The 19085-nt window shown below is 47.1% G+C and overlaps 1 protein-coding gene across 5 annotated transcripts in view; it reads left to right on the top strand.

The window, feature by feature from the left end:
• The window catches only part of PRDM2 (PR/SET domain 2), a 148205-nt gene that overhangs the window by 64850 nt on the left and 64270 nt on the right, over positions 1–19085 (top strand). For 3 of the 5 annotated variants that reach the window (XR_003003758.1, XM_024749817.1, XM_024749819.1), the window contains one exon: positions 1–4216. This exon is cut by the window's left edge and continues 204 nt beyond it. The exons of 1 other annotated variant lie outside the window; for it this stretch is intronic. Coding sequence is in view for 3 of the 4 variants with exons in the window: in XM_024749817.1 (XP_024605585.1) it covers positions 1–4216 (4216 nt within the window). In the remaining variant the exon portion in view is untranslated. The remainder of the gene's footprint in view (positions 4217–19085) is intronic. One more of the 5 variants, XM_024749818.1, reaches the window with a different exon arrangement.

Here is a 19085-nt window from a genome sequence, read left to right as displayed (position 1 = left end):
CGCGTAGCGATGCGAACGACGCGGAGGAGGAAGAGGAGGAGGAGGGGGAGGAGGGGGAGCTGGACGAGGAGGAGGCGGTGGCAGCTGGCGTGCCAGGCGGGAGCGCCGCGGGAGAGCTGGAGATGCGGTGTGACGAGAGCCCAGAGGATCTGTTAGAAGAGCCACGGACTGTTCCGATGGGCGCTCTTGAAGACTCTCCGGAGGTAGCACCTGCCGTCAGAATTCCCAAAGCTAAAGAAGAGGCCAATGGTGACGTGTTTGAAACGTTTCTGTTCCCGTGTCAGCACTGCGAGAGGAAGTTCACGACCAAACAGGGGCTGGAGCGGCACATGCACATCCACATGTCCACGGTAAACCACGCCTTCAAGTGCAAGTACTGCGGGAAGGCGTTCGGCACGCAGATCAACAGGCGGCGGCACGAGCGGCGCCACGAGGCGGGGCTGAAGCGGAAGCCCAGCCTGGCACTCCGGCCACCGGAAGCCCCAGCCGATGGCCAGGCGCCCGGGGACGGCACTCCTCCGAAGGATGACGCGCAGCCTCCCAGTCTTGGGCAAGACTCTCTGACCTTGAATTCAGAGAAGGCTTCCCAAGACACAGTAAATTCTTCTGTAGTAGAAGGGAACGGAGAAGTTAAGGAGCTTCATCCGTGCCAATACTGTAAAAAGGTTTTTGGAACTCACACTAACATGAGGCGACATCAGCGCAGGGTCCACGAGCGTCACCTGATTCCTAAAGGTGTGCGGCGAAAAGGGGGTCTCCTCGAAGAGCAGCAGCCCCCGGCAGAGCAGGCCCTGCCCGCCCAGAGTGTCTACGTACCCAGCACAGAGCCAGAGGAGGAAGGGGAGGCAGACGACGTGTACATCATGGATATTTCTAGCAATATCTCGGAAAATTTAAATTACTACATTGATGGTAAAATTCAGACCAGCTGCAGCACCAGTAACTGTGATGTTATTGAGATGGAATCCAGTTCGGCAGACTTGTACGGTATCAACTGTCTGCTCACTCCGGTTACAGTGGAAATAACTCAAAATATAAAGACCACACAGGTCCCTATAACAGATGATCTTCCTAAAGAGCCTTCCAGCAGCACGAACAGTGAGTCCAAGAAACGGAGGACTGCCAGTCCTCCTGTGTTGCCCAGAATTAAAGCTGAGACCGAGTCCGATGCCGTAGCACCTTCGTGTTCCTTGAGCCTGCCTCTCAGCATATCAACCACAGAGGCCGTTCCGTTCCACAAAGAGAAAAATGTGTATTTGTCATCGAAGCTCAAACAACTTCTTCAAACGCAGGATAAACTGACTCCTCCTGCAGGGATTTCAGCCACTGAAATACCTAAATTAGGTCCTGTCTGTGTGTCCACGCCTGCGTCGATGCTCCCTGTGACCTCGAGCAGGTTTAAGAGGCGGACCAGCTCTCCCCCCAGCTCTCCACAGCACAGTCCTGCCCTTCGAGACTTTGGGAAGCCGGGCGATGGGAAAGCCATGTGGACTGAGGCAGTTCTGAGTTCCAAAAAGCCCAAATTAGAAAGTCATAGCAACTCACCAGCATGGAGTTTGTCTGGGAGAGATGAGAGAGAAACCGGGAGCCCTCCAGGCTTTGATGAATATAAAGTATCTAAAGAGTGGGCAGCTAGTTCTACTTTTAGCAACGTATGCAACCAGCAGCCACTGGATTTATCCAGTGGTGTAAAACAGAAGGCTGAGGGTACAGGCAAGGCTCCGGTCCAGTGGGAATCTGTGTTAGATCTCAGTGTGCATAGAAAGCCTAGTAGTGACTCTGAAGGCAAGGAATTCAAAGAAAACCATTCGGTGCAGCCAGCCTGCAGCGCTGCAAAGAAAAAGAAGCCAACCACCTGCATGCTACAGAAGGTCCTTCTCAATGAATACAATGGCGTCGACTTACCTGTAGAAAATGCTCCAGATGTGACCAGGAGCCCCAGTCCTTGTAAACCCCTAGATCCTCAGCCGGACCCTGACCTTGGTCCCGACTCTAGCTTACCTGCCCCTCCTGGCGAGTCTCCTCCTTTGTCACCTGCCCTGCAGGCATCTTCCCTTTCTTCCGGGCAGCTGCCGCCTCTCTTGACCCCAACCAATCCCTCTTCCCCCCAGCCCTGTCCTCCTGTGTTAACTGTTGCCACCCCACCCCCTCCGCTGCTTCCCACTGTACCTCTTGCAGCCCCCTCTTCCGGGGCATCCCCTCATCCGTGTCCCTCTCCACTCTCGAACGCCACCGCACAGTCCCCACTTCCAATTCTTTCCCCAACGGTGTCTCCCTCGCCATCTCCCATTCCTTCCGTGGAGCCCCTCACGTCTGCTGCCTCACCGGGGCCTCCGACGCTCTCTTCGTCTTCCTCCTCATCTGCTTCGCCTTCGTTCTCTTCTTCGTCCTCCTCCTCTTCTCCTTCGCCACCTCCTCTCTCAGCAGTATCGTCTGTGGTTTCCTCTGGGGATAATCTGGAAGCCTCTCTCCCCATGATATCTTTTAAACAGGAGGAATTAGAGAGTGAAGGTCCGAAAGCGAGGGAAGAATCCCAGTCTGCCACCGTGCGGGATATCGTTCAGGAGACATTCAACAAAAATTTTGTCTGCAACGTCTGTGAATCACCTTTCCTTTCCATTAAAGATCTAACCAAACATTTATCCATTCACGCTGAGGAATGGCCCTTCAAATGTGAATTTTGTGTGCAGCTCTTTAAGGCTAAAACCGATTTGTCAGAACATCGCTTTTTGCTTCATGGAGTTGGGAATATCTTTGTGTGTTCGGTTTGTAAAAAAGAATTTGCGTTTTTGTGCAATCTGCAGCAGCACCAGCGAGATCTCCACCCCGATACGGTGTGCACACACCATGAGTTTGAAAGTGGCACCCTGAGGCCCCAGAACTTCACGGATCCCAGCAAGGCCCACGTAGAGCATATGCAGAGTTTGCCGGAAGATCCTTTAGAAACGTCTAAAGAAGAAGAGGAGCTGAACGATTCCTCAGAAGAGCTTTACACGACCATAAAGATAATGGCTTCTGGAATAAAGACGAAAGATCCAGATGTTCGATTGGGTCTCAATCAGCATTACCCAAGCTTTAAACCACCTCCATTTCAGTACCATCACCGCAACCCCCTAGGCATTGGTGTGACGGCCACAAATTTCACTACACACAATATCCCACAGACGTTTACTACCGCCATTCGCTGCACCAAGTGTGGGAAAGGTGTGGACAACATGCCTGAGCTGCACAAACACATCCTGGCGTGTGCTTCCGCTAGCGACAAGAAGAGGTATACCCCGAAGAAAAATCCAGTCCCGCTGAAACAGACTGTGCAGCCCAAAAACGGTGTGGTGGTTTTGGACAACTCTGGGAAGAATGCCTTCAGACGAATGGGACAGCCCAAAAGACTGAACTTTAGCGTCGAGCTCAGCAAAATGTCCTCAAATAAGCTCAAGTTAAATGCGTTGAAGAAAAAAAACCAGCTTGTCCAGAAAGCCATCCTTCAGAAAAACAAGTCTGCAAAGCAGAAAGCCGACCTAAAAAATGCTCCTGAGTCGTCCTCGCACATCTGCCCGTACTGCAACAGAGAGTTCACGTACATCGGGAGCCTGAACAAGCACGCCGCTTTCAGCTGTCCCAAGAAACCTCTTTCTCCTTCCAAAAAAAAAGCTTCCCATTCATCCAAGAAGGGAGGACACCCATCACCTGCAAGTAGTGACAGAAACAGCGGCAGCAGCCACCGCAGACGGACAGCGGATGCAGAGATCAAAATGCAGAGCATGCAGGCGCCTTTGGGCAAGACCAGAGCTCGCAGCTCGGGCCCTGCACAGGTCCCACCGCCCTCCTCGTCCTTCAGGTCCAAGCAGAATGTTAAATTTGCAGCTTCGGTTAAGTCCAAAAAACCAAGCTCCTCCTTAAGGAACTTAAGCCCGATACGAATGGCCAAAATGACTCACAGCGAGAGCAAGAAGCCCAAGGCTGCAGCCAAGAATCATGCAGCTCAGCTCTCGGGCAAGACGTCTCGGAGCCTGCACGTGAGGGCACAGAAAAGCAGAGCTGTCTTACAGAGCAAATCGGCCTTGGCCAGTAAGAAACGGACAGACAGGTTCAATGTAAAATCTAGAGAACGAAGTGGGGGGCCAATCACCCGAAGCCTGCAGCTGACAGCTGCTGCCGACCCGAGTGAGAACAGGAGGGAGGACAGCAGCGGCAAGCAGGAGCTGAAGGACTTCAGGTAAGCGAGGCTCCAGGGCCGGAGGAATTCAGAGCTCCAGAGCGAGGGGGGAGGACAGTTGGAAGAAAACACTGTCCTTGCCCAATGGCTTCTCTTCCTTTTTCCTGCACGATATTTAAAGGAAATAGCTGTTGCTTAAGGTGTAGGCCGGTGTGCAGGAGGGTCAGTGCTTTGGCTGTTGTAGAGATGGATACATACAGCTCTTATTTCAGGCGTAGGACTCACAAAGTGGTACAGTTTCTCTAATAGGGCCAGTTATGAATTGGATTTGAAGCCATGAAAAGCTCCCCAAAGCACCCTACTATGAAAAGGTGAAATTCTCTCAAACTTCCTTTATATCTTGGGTGGTATCCCAGTGTCACTGGTATTATTTTCTGATCATAGCTTACTTCTTATGTTAAGATGGAGTTCATTAAAACCACATTACAATCTGGTGTAATACTTCTGTGACTTAAGTGCAGTTCTAGCAGCTAAGACTGCTTTTTACCATTCATGCTTGCTTTTATTGTGTTTTAATTTTAAAAACTTGCCTCTTGGTTAAAATAAATCAAAACACAGCACTCTATTCCTTTTAAAAATGCCATGTGTCCTCCCACTCGCTCCTGTTCTCAGGCACACGGTGGTAAACAGCCAGATTCCCACGGGCGGGAGGAGGAGAGAGTGCCTGCCGAAGGGCCAGAGCATGGTTCTTCGAGGTGCGGGTGGGGACGAAGGGCAGGTCACCCCGCTTGTCAGTGCCTTTGTTTCCCCGGCGTGATGCCAGAGCCCGTCTTAGCTCAGCTCTGAGGTGGTCCCACTGTTTATCCTGTGTTCTTCCTATATTAAGAACCGTGCTTGGCGACCGGTGAAAACATAGGGCAGGAGTTAAGTTTGCTCCATTGACTTCTCAGACTTCCGGAGTTAGTTCAAACGTGAGTGGAGTGCACTCTTGGTATCCTGTGGTTTCCTGAATGATGCCTGCAGGTTCATCTCAGGTGAAAGTGTTCTTCGTCAGCTAGAATTTCTGCACAGTATTTTAAAATCCTGTCCTTTCAGAGTGAGCTGCAGGACTCTAGGCTCTTGGCTATAACTTCCAGTGTCTCAGAATTCTTTGGTGTTTTAAGCAAATAGAATCAGAGTTAACTGGGAGGTGACTGCCGTTTGGAAAGGTCACAAGGGCTCAGAGATGCTGTTTATCACTGCGCATTCGATGAGGCAGAGTTCTCGGTGCTGGTGCACCATAAGTCATGGCTGAAGATGGAGACGAGAATCAATAGCCGAGGGTTGATTGGAATGATTGACTGTAGGAATAAAGGATCAGATTTTTCCTAAAGCTACTTCATAAAAATACTAAATAACCAGTTACGGTAGACCTTACTGACATACGTGTATACAGCGTCTTGGAGCTTAGTTAGTCCTGGTGAAAGTAAACACCTGTTTATCAGCTGTCCAGACTTCCTGCCTGTAGCAGTTTCACTGTGTACCTCCTTGTACTCAGTCTGTGTTCGGGAAGTTCCACAACAACAGGACATTCTTGGACTGTCCTTCTCAAGGTTAAACCACCCAGAACGTGCCGTCATTTTCGTGGACTGTACTAAAAAACGTTTCCCAGGTGGTTGATGCTTTAGAATGTATATGTGTATTCTCCTTTGTTTCCGATAGTATCTGAAAGAATCACTTATTTTGTACTGGATCCCATTTATACAGTTCAAGGGTAAAGTTGATAAGAAAAAATTAACGTACTATAAAGGAAAACTCTCTGAGTTTTTGAAGTTCATCCAGGGCTTTTGAAGAACCCTTAAGACTGCAAAGGACTGAAGTGCCTAATAAAATTGTGTCTCTATTCTTTGCTCCACTTAGTTTTAATTATTTTGCTTTGTTTGAAAGTTAACGTTGCTGGAATGAAATTTGGCCTAAAAGGAAACAAGGAACAAACAGTTCAGAAGACACGGGTATTATTCTGACTGTAGATGGTAGCAGCAGGCTTCCGTGACCATAAACTTGGGAAGTATTTTTGGGAATTACAGAATGAGCGTTCAGGGGGCATCATATTTTGATCATCTGGGCAGAAGAGTGGGCGATTCTTCAGAGAGTTCTTAGTACCTTGTGGTGAATTTGGTATAAAGCCGGGATCCTAGGCGCAGGCCTGGGGATGTGATGGTCCATCGGTGTCAGCCCAGGGCTCTTAGTGGAGGCTTCGTCCTTTTCCACGTTTGTTGTACTGCCCTGGCAAGGAGTTGCTCTAACTAGTCTTCTTCCCTTTTCAGTATATTTCTATTTGTAAATTTTATTCAGGGGTGATTTCATAGCACAGGTTTGGAAATATCCACTTTCACTCTGGTTTTCAGTGATTTCGCTGTCCTTGCTCCATTGCACGTTCGAGGACTTACCCCGGGCCTGGCAGTGCACCCTTTCCCTGTGTGTTTGATCCTAACTGTGATTAAGGGCTAGTCCTCGGCACTCAGACGTTTTACATTCAAATGCCAGTTTAGGATTCCACAGATTTTCAAGTATACACTTGCAGTCAGCCGTGAGAACGACGTCAGTTTTCCATTCTACACCGAGAGCTCAGCAGAATTTGCCGTTTGGTCATTTCCTGTAGCACAAGCCATTGTGCCAATCCAGGTGTGAAAAAGGCGTGTGCTCCAAATCCTTTTCTTAGGACAAAGCCGCAGAGACATACCACCGACTAGATTCTCCTGTTTACGACTCTTACTTAGTCCAGCGAACGCTGTGTCGGGCTCACCTTCCGCGGGTCGGGTTGGAGCCCACCTGTGGCTTGTCGGTGGGACTGCATTTAGAGCTGGTGGCTGAGGGCTCACTTCCACGGACTGTAAGACAGAAAGATAAGGAAAGAGGTACATTTTCTACTCCCTTCTTACCCATCTTTGCTCTTTGTAAATCCCAAGGCATTTTTACATTCTTCAGTGCTGCTTCTGCAGCAGCTTTTCTTGTTCTTGTTGTTTAATACTGTGTTCCCATTGCAGCCAGTTAAGGACACGTAAATAAGTGATGGAGAAGCAGAACGAAATTCCAGACCAAGCTTTTCCATTTGCCGTGAAATGGGCTAAAAAAACCAAAATGGTGCTGATTTCTCCCATACCATCTCCGCCACATCACTCCAAGGAGACTGTCTGCGTCCCTCTCAGCATGTCTCTTTTGCGCGGGACACCCACGTTACCACACACCTTCCGAGTCATCCTGTTGCTGTCTTAACATTCGTCCCATGGTCTTCCCACCTTTTCTTTACCGTGGTCAGTTCATATAAGGTTGTGTTATGTTGTCATTTATCTTCAGTTTTCTTATTTTCTAGGAACTTCCTGTAGAAAAGCCCCCCAAACCAAACAAACCTGAATTGACTAAATAAAGATAATGCATGCTGAACTTAGGATAAGCACTACGGCAAAGCATAGGAAATCTACCAAGCTTGCAAGACCAGTTGAAGCTGACTCAGAAACCCTAACACACAGCCGATTGCCAGGGGGCTTCTTGTTGCCCTGGTTAGAGTCAGGCATCTGCTTCTTCGCTGGCGCCCAACACACGTGCTGGGCTCACAGGCAATTAAGATGCACAGAGGAGGGCGCTATAGGACAGGTTAGCTGACCTGGCCCCTCGTCACGGGACTGGTAACTCAGACCTGAGCGTGGCCCTGGCTTTTGGCACAGAGCAGAGAAAGGAATGAGTTGAACCTAATCTTGCAAAGCAAGTTCTCTGTTTTATCAGTAGTTTGTTGTAGATTTCAGGGAGGACGGATTCTGATGCACTCGTTTTATATTGTTTTGGTCACACCAGCTCTTGATGCCTTTCCTTTAAATGAATTGTAGACAGAGGCATTTAGCTTCTTTCTTAGCCTGTTTCTTTTTGTTGTTGCTGTTGTTGTTTTATCACAAGCCGATTGCCAGCATAATGGAGAGGAAACCAGATTGGATATGGACTCTTTTTTATGCCTCTTCCAGTGTCATGTTTATATATCCAAATGGACATTATCCTCTCAGATTATTATCTGGCACTAATTTATAACTGTTTTATTATCGGAGACGGTAGCAATATATCAGTGCCCAGGATACGTCACAGGCCTGTATAGATGTATGTCTACACCTAAGTGTAAATGAATTTACTTATCAGGTTTTACACATCAGTCTCTAATAGAGATTTAAACAACCCAATGAATTGGCCTATTTCTGAGTATACAAGTGTCATTTCTCCATGCATTATTATATGCCTTCCCTCTAATTAATGACGGAGTTGGTGGAAAATGGCTAAGTTTTATTCGTGTTGTTGTTTTTTTTTGTTGTTGTTGTTCTCAACTTTAAAAGTAATCTACCTCTTAAAATTTGTAGTTTAATACTTGTTTGGTGAATTTGTGCCACTTTAACCCTTTCACTATCATTCCCATTTTGTTACATTTCTGTTATGGGGACTTTATGTTGAAATATTGTATAAAGCATTTGTAGCAGTTTAAAAATAAAATATTTAAAATTATTTAAATTGTTTTGGACGCTTCAATTGTATTATATGTGATTTACATTTTGTTTGAGTTGTTAATCTGGAGAGTGTTCTTGTATTGAAGTTTGCTGTTAGTAATTTTATTGTTTCTTGTTGGAGAGTGATATAAAAGACTATTCTAATGAAAACATTAAAATTTACAAATTGACATACAAAAGGGGTTGTCCGTTGATTTTAACCAACGTAGCCTTGAGAGAGAGAGAGAGGTTAATTATAGACAGACAAGTTAAGAGTGGTGTTTGCTGTTTTTCCCCTTCCAGCATGAAATAAATCATTTGAGCTTGTCAGATGTACAGAAAGTTTTCTTATGCTGTTGCTAGCAAGCACTTACTGAGGGGGGAATTCAAATGATGCATTTTATATCATTGTAACCAATAAAAAACTTTCTAAAAGCTGTGGAAGGACTGTATTTTGTACATCATTGGGAGCAGTTAAGGGGGAAAATGAAGGTGCATGTGGGAGGGGTGCTCACAGGCTGCATCTCTAAAGTGCAGTTGTCGAGCCCCACGGCCGACCTCTTCCCACTTGTTTCTGTTTGGCATTGATTGAATATTTGTGAATTCACATCGTTTCCATACCACCTAGAGAGTAGACGTGCAGTTGGACGGTGGTGCTAAGAAGTGCGTGGAGAACTTAACTTTGGTAAGAGTGAAATAATTTCCTGTATGGGGTGTCAGTTTCCTCTGTGCTTGCGACCAGTTCGCTCTAGTCTGGAGGTTTTTATATTTATGGCTCCCCCGAAGAATGAAACAAAGAAGTTGTAACATTTGTATTAGGTTGATATGGAATTGCTGTTTGTTTGTTTGTTTGTGTTTTTAAAGATTAAAAATGGCTGAAACAAGCAGTTTATTCATAAAGTCCTACGTGGGACCACTTGTCCTCATTTTTTTTCTCCGCCTGTGTCCTTCCTGCTCAGAACGGTGGTGAAGCTGAAGGCGCGGTCAGCCTCCCTCAGCGAGATGTGTTCACACTTGTGGCTTACGGATTCCTACCTTAGGAAACCCCAGAAGGGTTGTGGGCAGGTGTATGGGAGGAAGAGGCAGAGGTACGGAGCGGCTCTCAGCGTTAGCTGTGTAAATGTTCTAGAAACTGAGCGCTGGGCACGCACAGCACCCGGGGAGGAGCCGGACGCTGTGAGCTGGAAAGGGCGCTGCTCTGGGAACCAGGGACACCTGTCCCTCCAGGGCTCTAACAAGCTCCTCCTCCGTCCCTGCCTCGCTGGCTTAGCCTTGGGCAGGTATTTTGCCTCAAGGTTTTTAGTTCCTGGTCTGCCCAAAGTGGGGAGTGGACAAGGTGGTCCCGAGTTTTCCTTCTAGCCGGAAGCCTTCTTCCCAGGCTGCGGACGCTGACATTTCCTCGGGTCTGAAAGGGCAGGGTGAGGTCTGTTGTGTCACCCCCGTTCTTACAGCAGGGCCTGGATGTGGCAGCACCCACATACTCAGTTGAGGAGTCCCCGAGCAGGTGGTCAGCTCCCTCTCCACAGGAATGAGCTGTCCCAGTTTGGTTGCTTTACTCTTCACGGAGTTAAACATTTTGAAAAATTTAGAAAGCTCATAACTAAAGCTTTGTGTCCCTGCAGCTAATACTTTGAAAGATCTGTCAGTGTCTCTAGGCTGGCTGTTTTAATTTGGATGTTACAGGTACTTTCTAGCAAAATGTTTTACAAAATCACATTAATTTATCGAGCACCTACTGAGGTAATTAGGTTACATCAGTGGACCAGGATCCCAGCCTTTGTGAAGCTTATATTTGCGTGGTGCCTTTTTTTTTTTAAACACTTCATATCCAAAACCTCCCTCACTTTGTCACAGTTCTTCCAAGTCTGGGTGGTCAAGAAGATGCTTCTACCTTAACATTTGAGGGCAGATATCTAGATAACTGCTGACTTTTAATACTTACGTTACAGCGACTCTTCTAAAATTATATCTCAATGCATTCGATATTTGATTTCTGTCGATTTTGATTTGATACCAGGCCTCACTTTGAATCGATTGGCTCATATCCTTTAAGTACAGGGGGGTGAGGAAAAGGGTAACTCGGATATAAAGGCCACGTACAAAGTAGTCCAAAAACCAGGCCGATGGTTAAGGAAAACGGTTTGCCATTTCTGTCATTTTTTTGGACACCTAACGTATCCCCACGCCCCCCCCCAGGTAATTTCATTGCACGCTGAAGAACTTCAGAATTTATGTGGGATAAATCATAACGAATGTGTGTAGCTCTTAACTGCTGAAGTACTTGAGTGTTCTCATTTGAGCCTCAAGTGCCTCGACATTTACAGTCGCCCTGCTGTAGGATTAAAAGAAAGAAGAAGATCCAGATTCGTGAGAAGGGTGACATCCAAATTACCACTGAAATTCTTTACGGACTAAAATATCACACACAAAAAAAAGAAAGTTGAGAGGAACAAAACTTGAGCTTCGAGTGGGTGTGATGTAGGGAAAATGTGGAGCTGCTCATTGGCCGATCCCTTCCGTCAGATGCCTGGAGTCCTGTTTGGTACCACCCAAGGGCCCACCTGGACCCCTGCTCCACCCGGCCCAGGCCACACCGGGCCCTTCGGTTCTCCCACTGCCCTCCCTCGTGCTGCTTCCTCTCCAAGAGGTGTTGAAAAGATCTGTTAAGCTCTGGGGGGAACCTGACATGGCCTTCGGGTGCTCTCTGTGTGCGAGGTACTGTGCAAAGCGTTTTTCAAACTTGATGACAACCCCCTGAGGCTGGTATCATTTACAGATGGGGAAACAGACCCGGGGGGGAAACGAGTTTTGTTCAGAGGTCACACAGTTCTCGAGTGGAAGGCTGGGATTTGAACTGCCTCCAAGCTGTACCATCCCATTGATCATTTTTGTAGTTTCTTTTTTGAAAGCTTCATTTCCTCTCGATGTAGGATACAGGCCTTGATATCTTCTCTAGTGAGGGCTTTCCCGGCATTGGTGAACAAGTAGAATCATCCCTTCTCTGTAAGGCTTCTTCCTGATGCAGCAGCACTGTTGATTAGTATGGAGCTGCCTGCGAACGTTCACGTCTAGTTCACTCTTCTAACTGTGGGACATGCTTCTGCCTCCATCATAGACCTTTCCGGTTCAACTGGCTTTGTAGACCAGTCTGATCAGTCAACAAAACGCTGTTTAATAGAAATCAAGCGCATGATAATAATATGCTTTGATTCTGGAAGTGTTGGTCGCCAGGAGTATCCTCAGATGTGACTTAAGAACCTTGACCTGTTGGGCCAAAACCAAAGTCTGTCGGGGCTTGCCCTGCCACCTTGGCACATAGTCCATTGCGTGCAGAATGGAAGGTTAGGTTTCTGCCAAAAGTGAAGTTACCTGTAAAGTATAGGATTAGAGCCTGGAGGGTGCGTGTAGGTTTTATTTACTTTCTGGATGAAGAATAAGAATGGGAAAAACAATCGTGATGCCGCGTTAAATTATTAGCCGTTGCAAAAGTTACATTCAGTCATGAGCCATTAAAAGGGGCTTGGACACACTTATGAGAGTAAACTTGCCGAACCATTGGGGTGATAGGATTTGTATGAGCTTCTGTTTTCTGCCTCACTTGGACCAGCTGGATTCCTTTTCCACTGTCTCTTATAGAAAGCGAGCTGAAATTCAGGTGGGTGGTTCAGAGAACATAAGCCGTTAATGGAAGAAGTTTGTGCCTAAGTGTGCCTTCCCGTGTCCAGCTTATAATCCACGGCAGGAAGCCAGACAACGGACGGTTTTGAAGATTCCTTGGTAGGCGCGCCCCGAGTTACTCAGTGGGGTGTTAACTTCAGTCATGACAGAAAGCTACAGGCAGATTTTCAAGTATCGGTTTATGTCCTGAATCAGAACGTACTTAAGCTGAGAACATTTCCATGTCAGTGTTTAGATAGGAGCCTACTGCATAATGCGGAGTTCTGCTTGGATGACTGCTGAGTCTGACCATGAAATCTAGATATAAATTTTAAGTAGAAAACACTTTTTAAAAGACCTACAATTTGTTTCACAGGTAAGTTAACAATAGAAGGGGATTTAGGCCTTAGGATACAATTGTGGCAGTTTTAATTTTTTAAGTTAAAGTAGAATTTCAATTTAAAATTGCATTTGTTTTAGTATTTAATACTTGCCAAAAACACAACATTTTAATACTCTCTATTGGAACGAAGTTATTTAAAACTCATATGGATTTAATTTTCCTTGCAGTAACATTCTCTTTACACTTGCTTTTCATAATCACATCCAATCCTTGCCAGCCCAGCTCGAGTTGAGGCACATTTTCAGATGGCTTCTATTTCCAAGCTATTATTGGACCTGCGAATTCAGGGACGTTCTCCTGTAGTGATTCAGTCGGTCAGCCATTCAGAAAACATCTTTAATGATCAGTCTGGATCATGAAGGTGTTGGTCTGTAGATCTGATGGACTCTGTCCTGTGTACGAGGGTGTTCAGAGGACCTTGGGGTGTAGCTGGCCACCACGGAGGAGCTGAGGGTGCTCCTGGCTGTTCCTACCCGTCGGGCACTAACTCCTCGGAAGCTCTCCCACCACTTGAGGGAGAGCAGTTGTCCCCATGTACAGACAAATTGACCGAGTCTGAGAGAGGCCACGGCACCTGCATTATGTCCCACAGCTGTAAATGGGGACCCCAAACCCGGCCATCTGACTCCAGAGCCATGCTCTTTGCTGCCACGTGAAACAACCTAATTCACCGTGCCCTTGGGTTTGACGTAGTTACCGTGCCCCCCAAGTGATCAGTGCTGATGTCATCAGCCACAACGGGGTTCTGCTTGTAGAGAGGTTGGGTAGCATACTGGGAATAAACACTGGCCTTGAACTCCTAGCCACCTGAGTTTTAATTCCCTGGGTTCCGAACGTTTGTCACTGAGGGGTGGGGCACGCTGCTGGCTGAGCCCCAGGCTTCTGGTTATGTGAGCGGTCGGGCTAGAGGAGGGCACGTGTATTCCCAGTGAGGACTCAGGAGATGATGACTGTGGTGGCGGTGTGGTGACGATCAGTGACCACTGTCTAGTGACCGGGGCTCGAGTCTCACAGTGATAGCGCCGGGGAGGCCCCGCTGAGGAAACCGACAGGGTGTGGTAACCGTCCCCGGTGGAAAGAGCCAGAGCATGGACGGTGGTGGTCGCTGAGGAACTTCTGGAAGAGGCTGCAAAAGAAACTGCTCATGTGTTCAGAGGCCCAGAAGGAAAAAAAAGATTCCTTCATGGAAAATGACAAACCTCGGTTTATGTTAGTTTCAGAGCATGGTGGTTACTGTCTTTGGGGAGAATAGAGCTTTTTTCAGAATTTTAGAAACACTCCCAAAGGCTTCCAGGGTGGTCTTAGCCCTCCGTCTGGGCCCAGGCAAAGTGAATGAGCCTGGGGCACCTGAGGGTGCCTGGCCTCCTGGGAACCCCTTAGGGTTTTGCTGTGACTTCATTTCAGGCATTGGGATGTAGGTAAGGACACTGATTGGCCCTACACGCGGAGCCGCTGATTACCTGTCTATCCCGACCGTCCGATCGGAAGGACTGCCCTTGTTCGTCCCTCTGCATCTCCTCACTCTGCTCTCCTGTTCTTGGAGGGACTTCACTCATCCGTACGTCCTGTTCTCGACTTGTTAGGGAGGTTTATTAGATGTCCCCCCTCCTAGAATGAAAGTTCTCCCTGGGCGGGAACTTTGTTTTGTTCACTGCTGCATTTCCAGCATCTCCCACAGTGCCTGCCATGTGGTAGCCGCTCAGTAAGTAACTTGCTGAATAAAATATTTGAATCCTGGCTCTACCACTTATTAGCTTTGTAATGTTGGGCAAGTTACTTAACCTTTCTGAGCCACGGCTTTCCTTTCTGTAAATGGCAATAACAATCTATCTGACCAGGAAGGACGGTCGTGAAGACTGCAGATACGCCTGCCCTAGGATGTGCTGCTGTTACTATTGAGAGGCGTTCTCCTGAGCCTCAGCGTGAATCTGATTGACAGTTACGTCTGCTGCTCAGAGCTGACTTTTGCTACGTATGAGATTTCGTGGTCGCACAGATGACAGTGGCCGGAACCTTCCTTCATCGTCTCTTGCCTCCGCCCAGAGAGGAGGAGCTCAAGCATCCCCAAGTCCTGGTTCTGCTGCCAGTGACCCCAGGGCCCTTTGCTGTGTTTCAGCCAGGCCTGTGCTGTTCATATGCCGACCATAGTGCTCCCTTTCTCCCATCAGATGAGAATGAGCCATAGAACAGATCATTTTTCAAATCACAACAAGAAAAAGATGATTATCATTCTGCCGTCTTTCCATATAACTTTATTTCCCTTGGTTTTGAATTTCAGAGTCAAGATATAAACTTTTAAAGCTAGGTTCAGAAGAAGACACTTCCTTAGCTCTATGAAACTGTGACCACTTAAACAAGGGACCCCTGTTCATTGAAATAATCGTATAAGTATGGTCACTGATGTTTTAAAGCGCTTACTAGCCACAGTTTTCAGGGCTTTACGCATACTGCCCCATTTAATCATTGCAGCAGCCCTATGAAATAAAATACTTTTATGTTCTCCCATTTTACATACGGGGAAAGTGCAGCACAGAGGTTAAGGAATTGGCTTGAGGTCATAGCTGGGAAAAGGGGAGCCCGGAAATGAGTCCAGCAGTCTGGCTCCATTTCTGAATTGGGAGTCTCTCCTGCCCCTCACCCACAGATCTGGGAGTGAGTTCACGCCTGGTTCACCACCTTTAAGAAGCGGGGAGACGTGGCCTGTTAGTACGTAGTTGCCCGGGGAAGCACCAGCTAATCCGAAGGAATCGAAACATGCTGGAGGTGAACACAGATCTTGGTCCTTCCTGGTCGAGTCCAATTTGTAAGTTCTTGGGAGACCACAGGGAACGGTTTCAGCCAGGCCGGTGTGCTCACGTACCAGCTTTGTTAGGAAGGGAGCAGATCCAGGTACTGACTCATCCAGAGCATTAAACCTTGTTCCCTGGTGTGAGCTTTTTTGTTCTTTTTTTTTTTTTTCCGTTTTCGTAGCAGTCTTTCCAAGCCGTGGTTGGCAAGTCGGTTTCCATTTGTGCAAGGGGAGCAGCTGCCTGGGGGTGCTGTGAGCTGGATTCCCAGGCGGGGTCCCCTTCAGGAATACAGGGCGGGCCGAGTGCCCGGGGTCCGCCTTGGACGCGGGAAGGGCAATGGCTCTGTTGCACAGGCGTTTGCTGTCTGAGGTCTAACGTATCTGCTACTTCCCTTGCTTTTAAAAAGTACACGGGACGTAATTTCACCTTTCCTGGAAGGCTCAAGGCGACCGCCGGTTCATACTTTGTTGTGGCGAAGCGATACCCTCGGAGTTCAGGCATACAGGATCCAGAAGCTTGAGATGTGGCTTAAGTATTTTTGGAGAAGGATGTACTTCTCACCATCTCCTTTTTCATCTATTATTTATGCATACTGCCTGTACTCCCTGGCAGCCTTCTGATAGGCTTCTGATAATCGTCTGTGAGCTAGGAAGCCAGGGAGGGGTCCTATTGATGGGATACATAAGTAAAGAAGCGCTAGGGCCTGAGAACACCCAGGGACCTCCCTTGTAAGCAAAGTGCACTGCAGAGAGGGGCGAGTTCAGTGTAACACACGTGTATAGACCGCTCGCTTGCTTTTAAGCTCCCAAAGCAAATGTTCTACGTGTGGAGAGAATAAAAGGAAGGTTTGGGTGAAGATGTACACAGTTACTTCCTCAGCAAAGGTTTGTCGCCCGGGGAAGCACCTTAATTCTGAAATAGAATAGTCTGCTTCGCTTTCCCAGATACCTCTGTCCTGTAATCTGTATTTGGGATGAATATTTTATTTGGTGCTAAGTGCTCAAAAGTGGTTAAATCTGTAAGGATATGCCTGGAGGTTTGTTCCATCCCAGTACTTGCCTCCCAGGCTGCTGGACCTGCTCGTGGATTGGATTTTCCCCTTTCATTCACAGTATTCCTCCAGAACTTTCTTAGAATTTCTCTTACAGCCAACGCACAGCTTATAGGTGTTTTATCCTCGTATCTTCTTCATTCACGTTTAGGCTCTTTTGAATGAATTTTACGAGTGAGTCTGGTGAGAAGAAGTCTGTGTTAACTTCGCCTTCACGCAGGAGCCTCTTTTGATGCACCTAAATAAATTGGTGTCAGATACTATAATTGACATGTAGACTCCGATACGTTTTTATGTCCTTAAAACTAAAAAATTACAGATACAGCCCATTGGTGCCAGCCAGCAGCAGGTGTTGTATTAAGGTGATGTCCTGAGTCATGTTGGGCAGGTGCTTAGAGGGGAGAGTGGTTTGCTGGTCCAGTAGGTATTGTTGATTTCAGGCCGAGGAAGTACATTTCCTGTCTGTGTTCCCAGGTGTGTGAAGGGACCCTAGTTTGGATTATCTCCCCAGGATGTTAGTGGACCACCTGCATCCAAAAACCACCTGGGAGCCTTCTTAAGAATTTCAGACCTGCTAAACCATCACCTCTGGGAGTGGGTCTTTGAAGTCTTCATTTTTATTAGCTTCTCCAATGAGTCTTACCCAGACTTCAGAGTTCCCTTATGGTTCTTATAAAGGGGGAAAAAAAAAATGACATGGTGTCACCACATACCATCATTTTTATTTGCTTCCAGTCTTCATTTTAAATTATTTTCCTTAGCTTATTAACAGTCTCTTTCATATACTCATAACATTTTTTCAGTTCTCAGTACACTTCGCTTGTATATGACCATGCTGTGACAGATGAGCCAGGGTCGCTCAAGAGTTAGGGTCACTTCTGAGTGTCAGAGCCAAGGTGGACTTGAGGGTTCCCTGCCTTCCATTGTTGCTCTTTGTGTATCTTTCTGAGGGGAATATATGACCTTAGGTCATTCACTAGGACAAGCCTGGTTATCGCACAGTGCCCTGTTGGTGTGTGTTCACTCTACCCCAGCACCTAGCACACAGTAGGTACTTAGTATCTGTGGAATAAAAAGAAAGGAAGAAACCTCTGGGAATAATGGAGCCAAAGCCACCACTCCACTTCAGTGACCTCTCATCTGATCCCACCTTATGACTTTAGGGCTTAAAATGTGTATTTGGGGAGCAATTAACTGTTAGCAGCTGAATAGAGAGCATCACTTGGATAAGGAAATGATCAATTAGGATCAGGTTGAAAGGAAAGACTGGGTTATTTGGTGGATAGTTAATTACAATTGGTCTTAAAGGGTTGCTGCCTGGGGGCACGGTCCTCAAGGTTAAGAATGTGTAGTGAAAGCCCGTCAAAGGGAATTGTGTGCTACAGCTCGTTAACCAAAGGTATTGGTGAAATTATATCCCCGCACCTCCTGCCCCCTGCCCCGGTCTGCACCGGTGCACACACAGCCTGTCTGCGATTATAACCGGGCATCCTGAACTTCGTGAGGTAGGACAATCCAGATACTCCTTCACATTTTTAAATCCTTTCCCCCAGTTTTCGGCTCTGAAAATAGGGGTCATCCTCCCTCTGTCTCCAGCTTTACTTCCTGACATCTACTAAGGAGTCCTCTCTCGTAGAGCCTCTCAAATACATGGCCGTGGATGGCTTCCCTTCCGTGTTTTTTTTATTTTTGCTCAAAATGAGGAACGCCTCCCTCTTAGAGCCTAAACGCTGATTGATTTCACGATGCCCCACGCACCTGACTGGGCTGTGCCGGACAAGGCTGTTGCCCAAACTGGACTCATGGCGCATCTCACTCACCTGGGCGGTTTCTCCATCGCGCCCATGAGTCAGAGCTGCTGCATGATGGGATCCAGCCGATGGAGTCAAAGGGCCGCGTGCAAGCGTTTGATGAAGGAAACACAGAGGTCTCCCATTTACACATTCACCCAACCATCAAGTCCGCGTGTTCACCATGGCCTAAGGAATAATTGGCGTGAGAGCATTTTGCAGAGGACAGGGCCTGGGAGGGTGGGGTGGTACCAGAAATCTTTCTGAACTGTTGTTAGAATACCAACTGTGGATAAAATGAAATACAGTCGAGGCTCAGCTGATTTTCGTTTAACCAACCTGCCATGTTCATGGATGCCCCTTACTCCCCCAGTGACACAGGGAATACCCGTGCCCTTCGGTGCCCTGTAGTAAAGTTAAATGCAGCCAAAAGTCAGTTGTATTTGTTCCCAAACCTGTTTATGACACTGTTTTAGTAACGTTGAAGAATAATGTGAACGTAACCGTGTTTATAATAAACATAATAACACATAAGCCAGTATTTATTATTGTACGTGTATGTATTCACTAAATATCCAAACTGATGAAATGTGAACGGAGTTGTTTACGAAAAACAAGTTGAATACGCAGAAAGGCTCATAGTAATTTGCTTAAAAACTGCTGTCCAGCTAGGTGGGGGTGAGAAACAATGAAAAATTCACATAAAGACATAGAAGCATTTTGCATTTACATCGCTC

The sequence above is a fragment of the Neophocaena asiaeorientalis genome, unplaced genomic scaffold (assembly GCF_003031525.2).
Source record: "Neophocaena asiaeorientalis asiaeorientalis breed wild unplaced genomic scaffold, Neophocaena_asiaeorientalis_V1.1 scaffold275, whole genome shotgun sequence".
NCBI lineage: Eukaryota > Metazoa > Chordata > Mammalia > Artiodactyla > Phocoenidae > Neophocaena > Neophocaena asiaeorientalis.
This window is presented reverse-complemented; position numbering and strand designations above follow the sequence as displayed.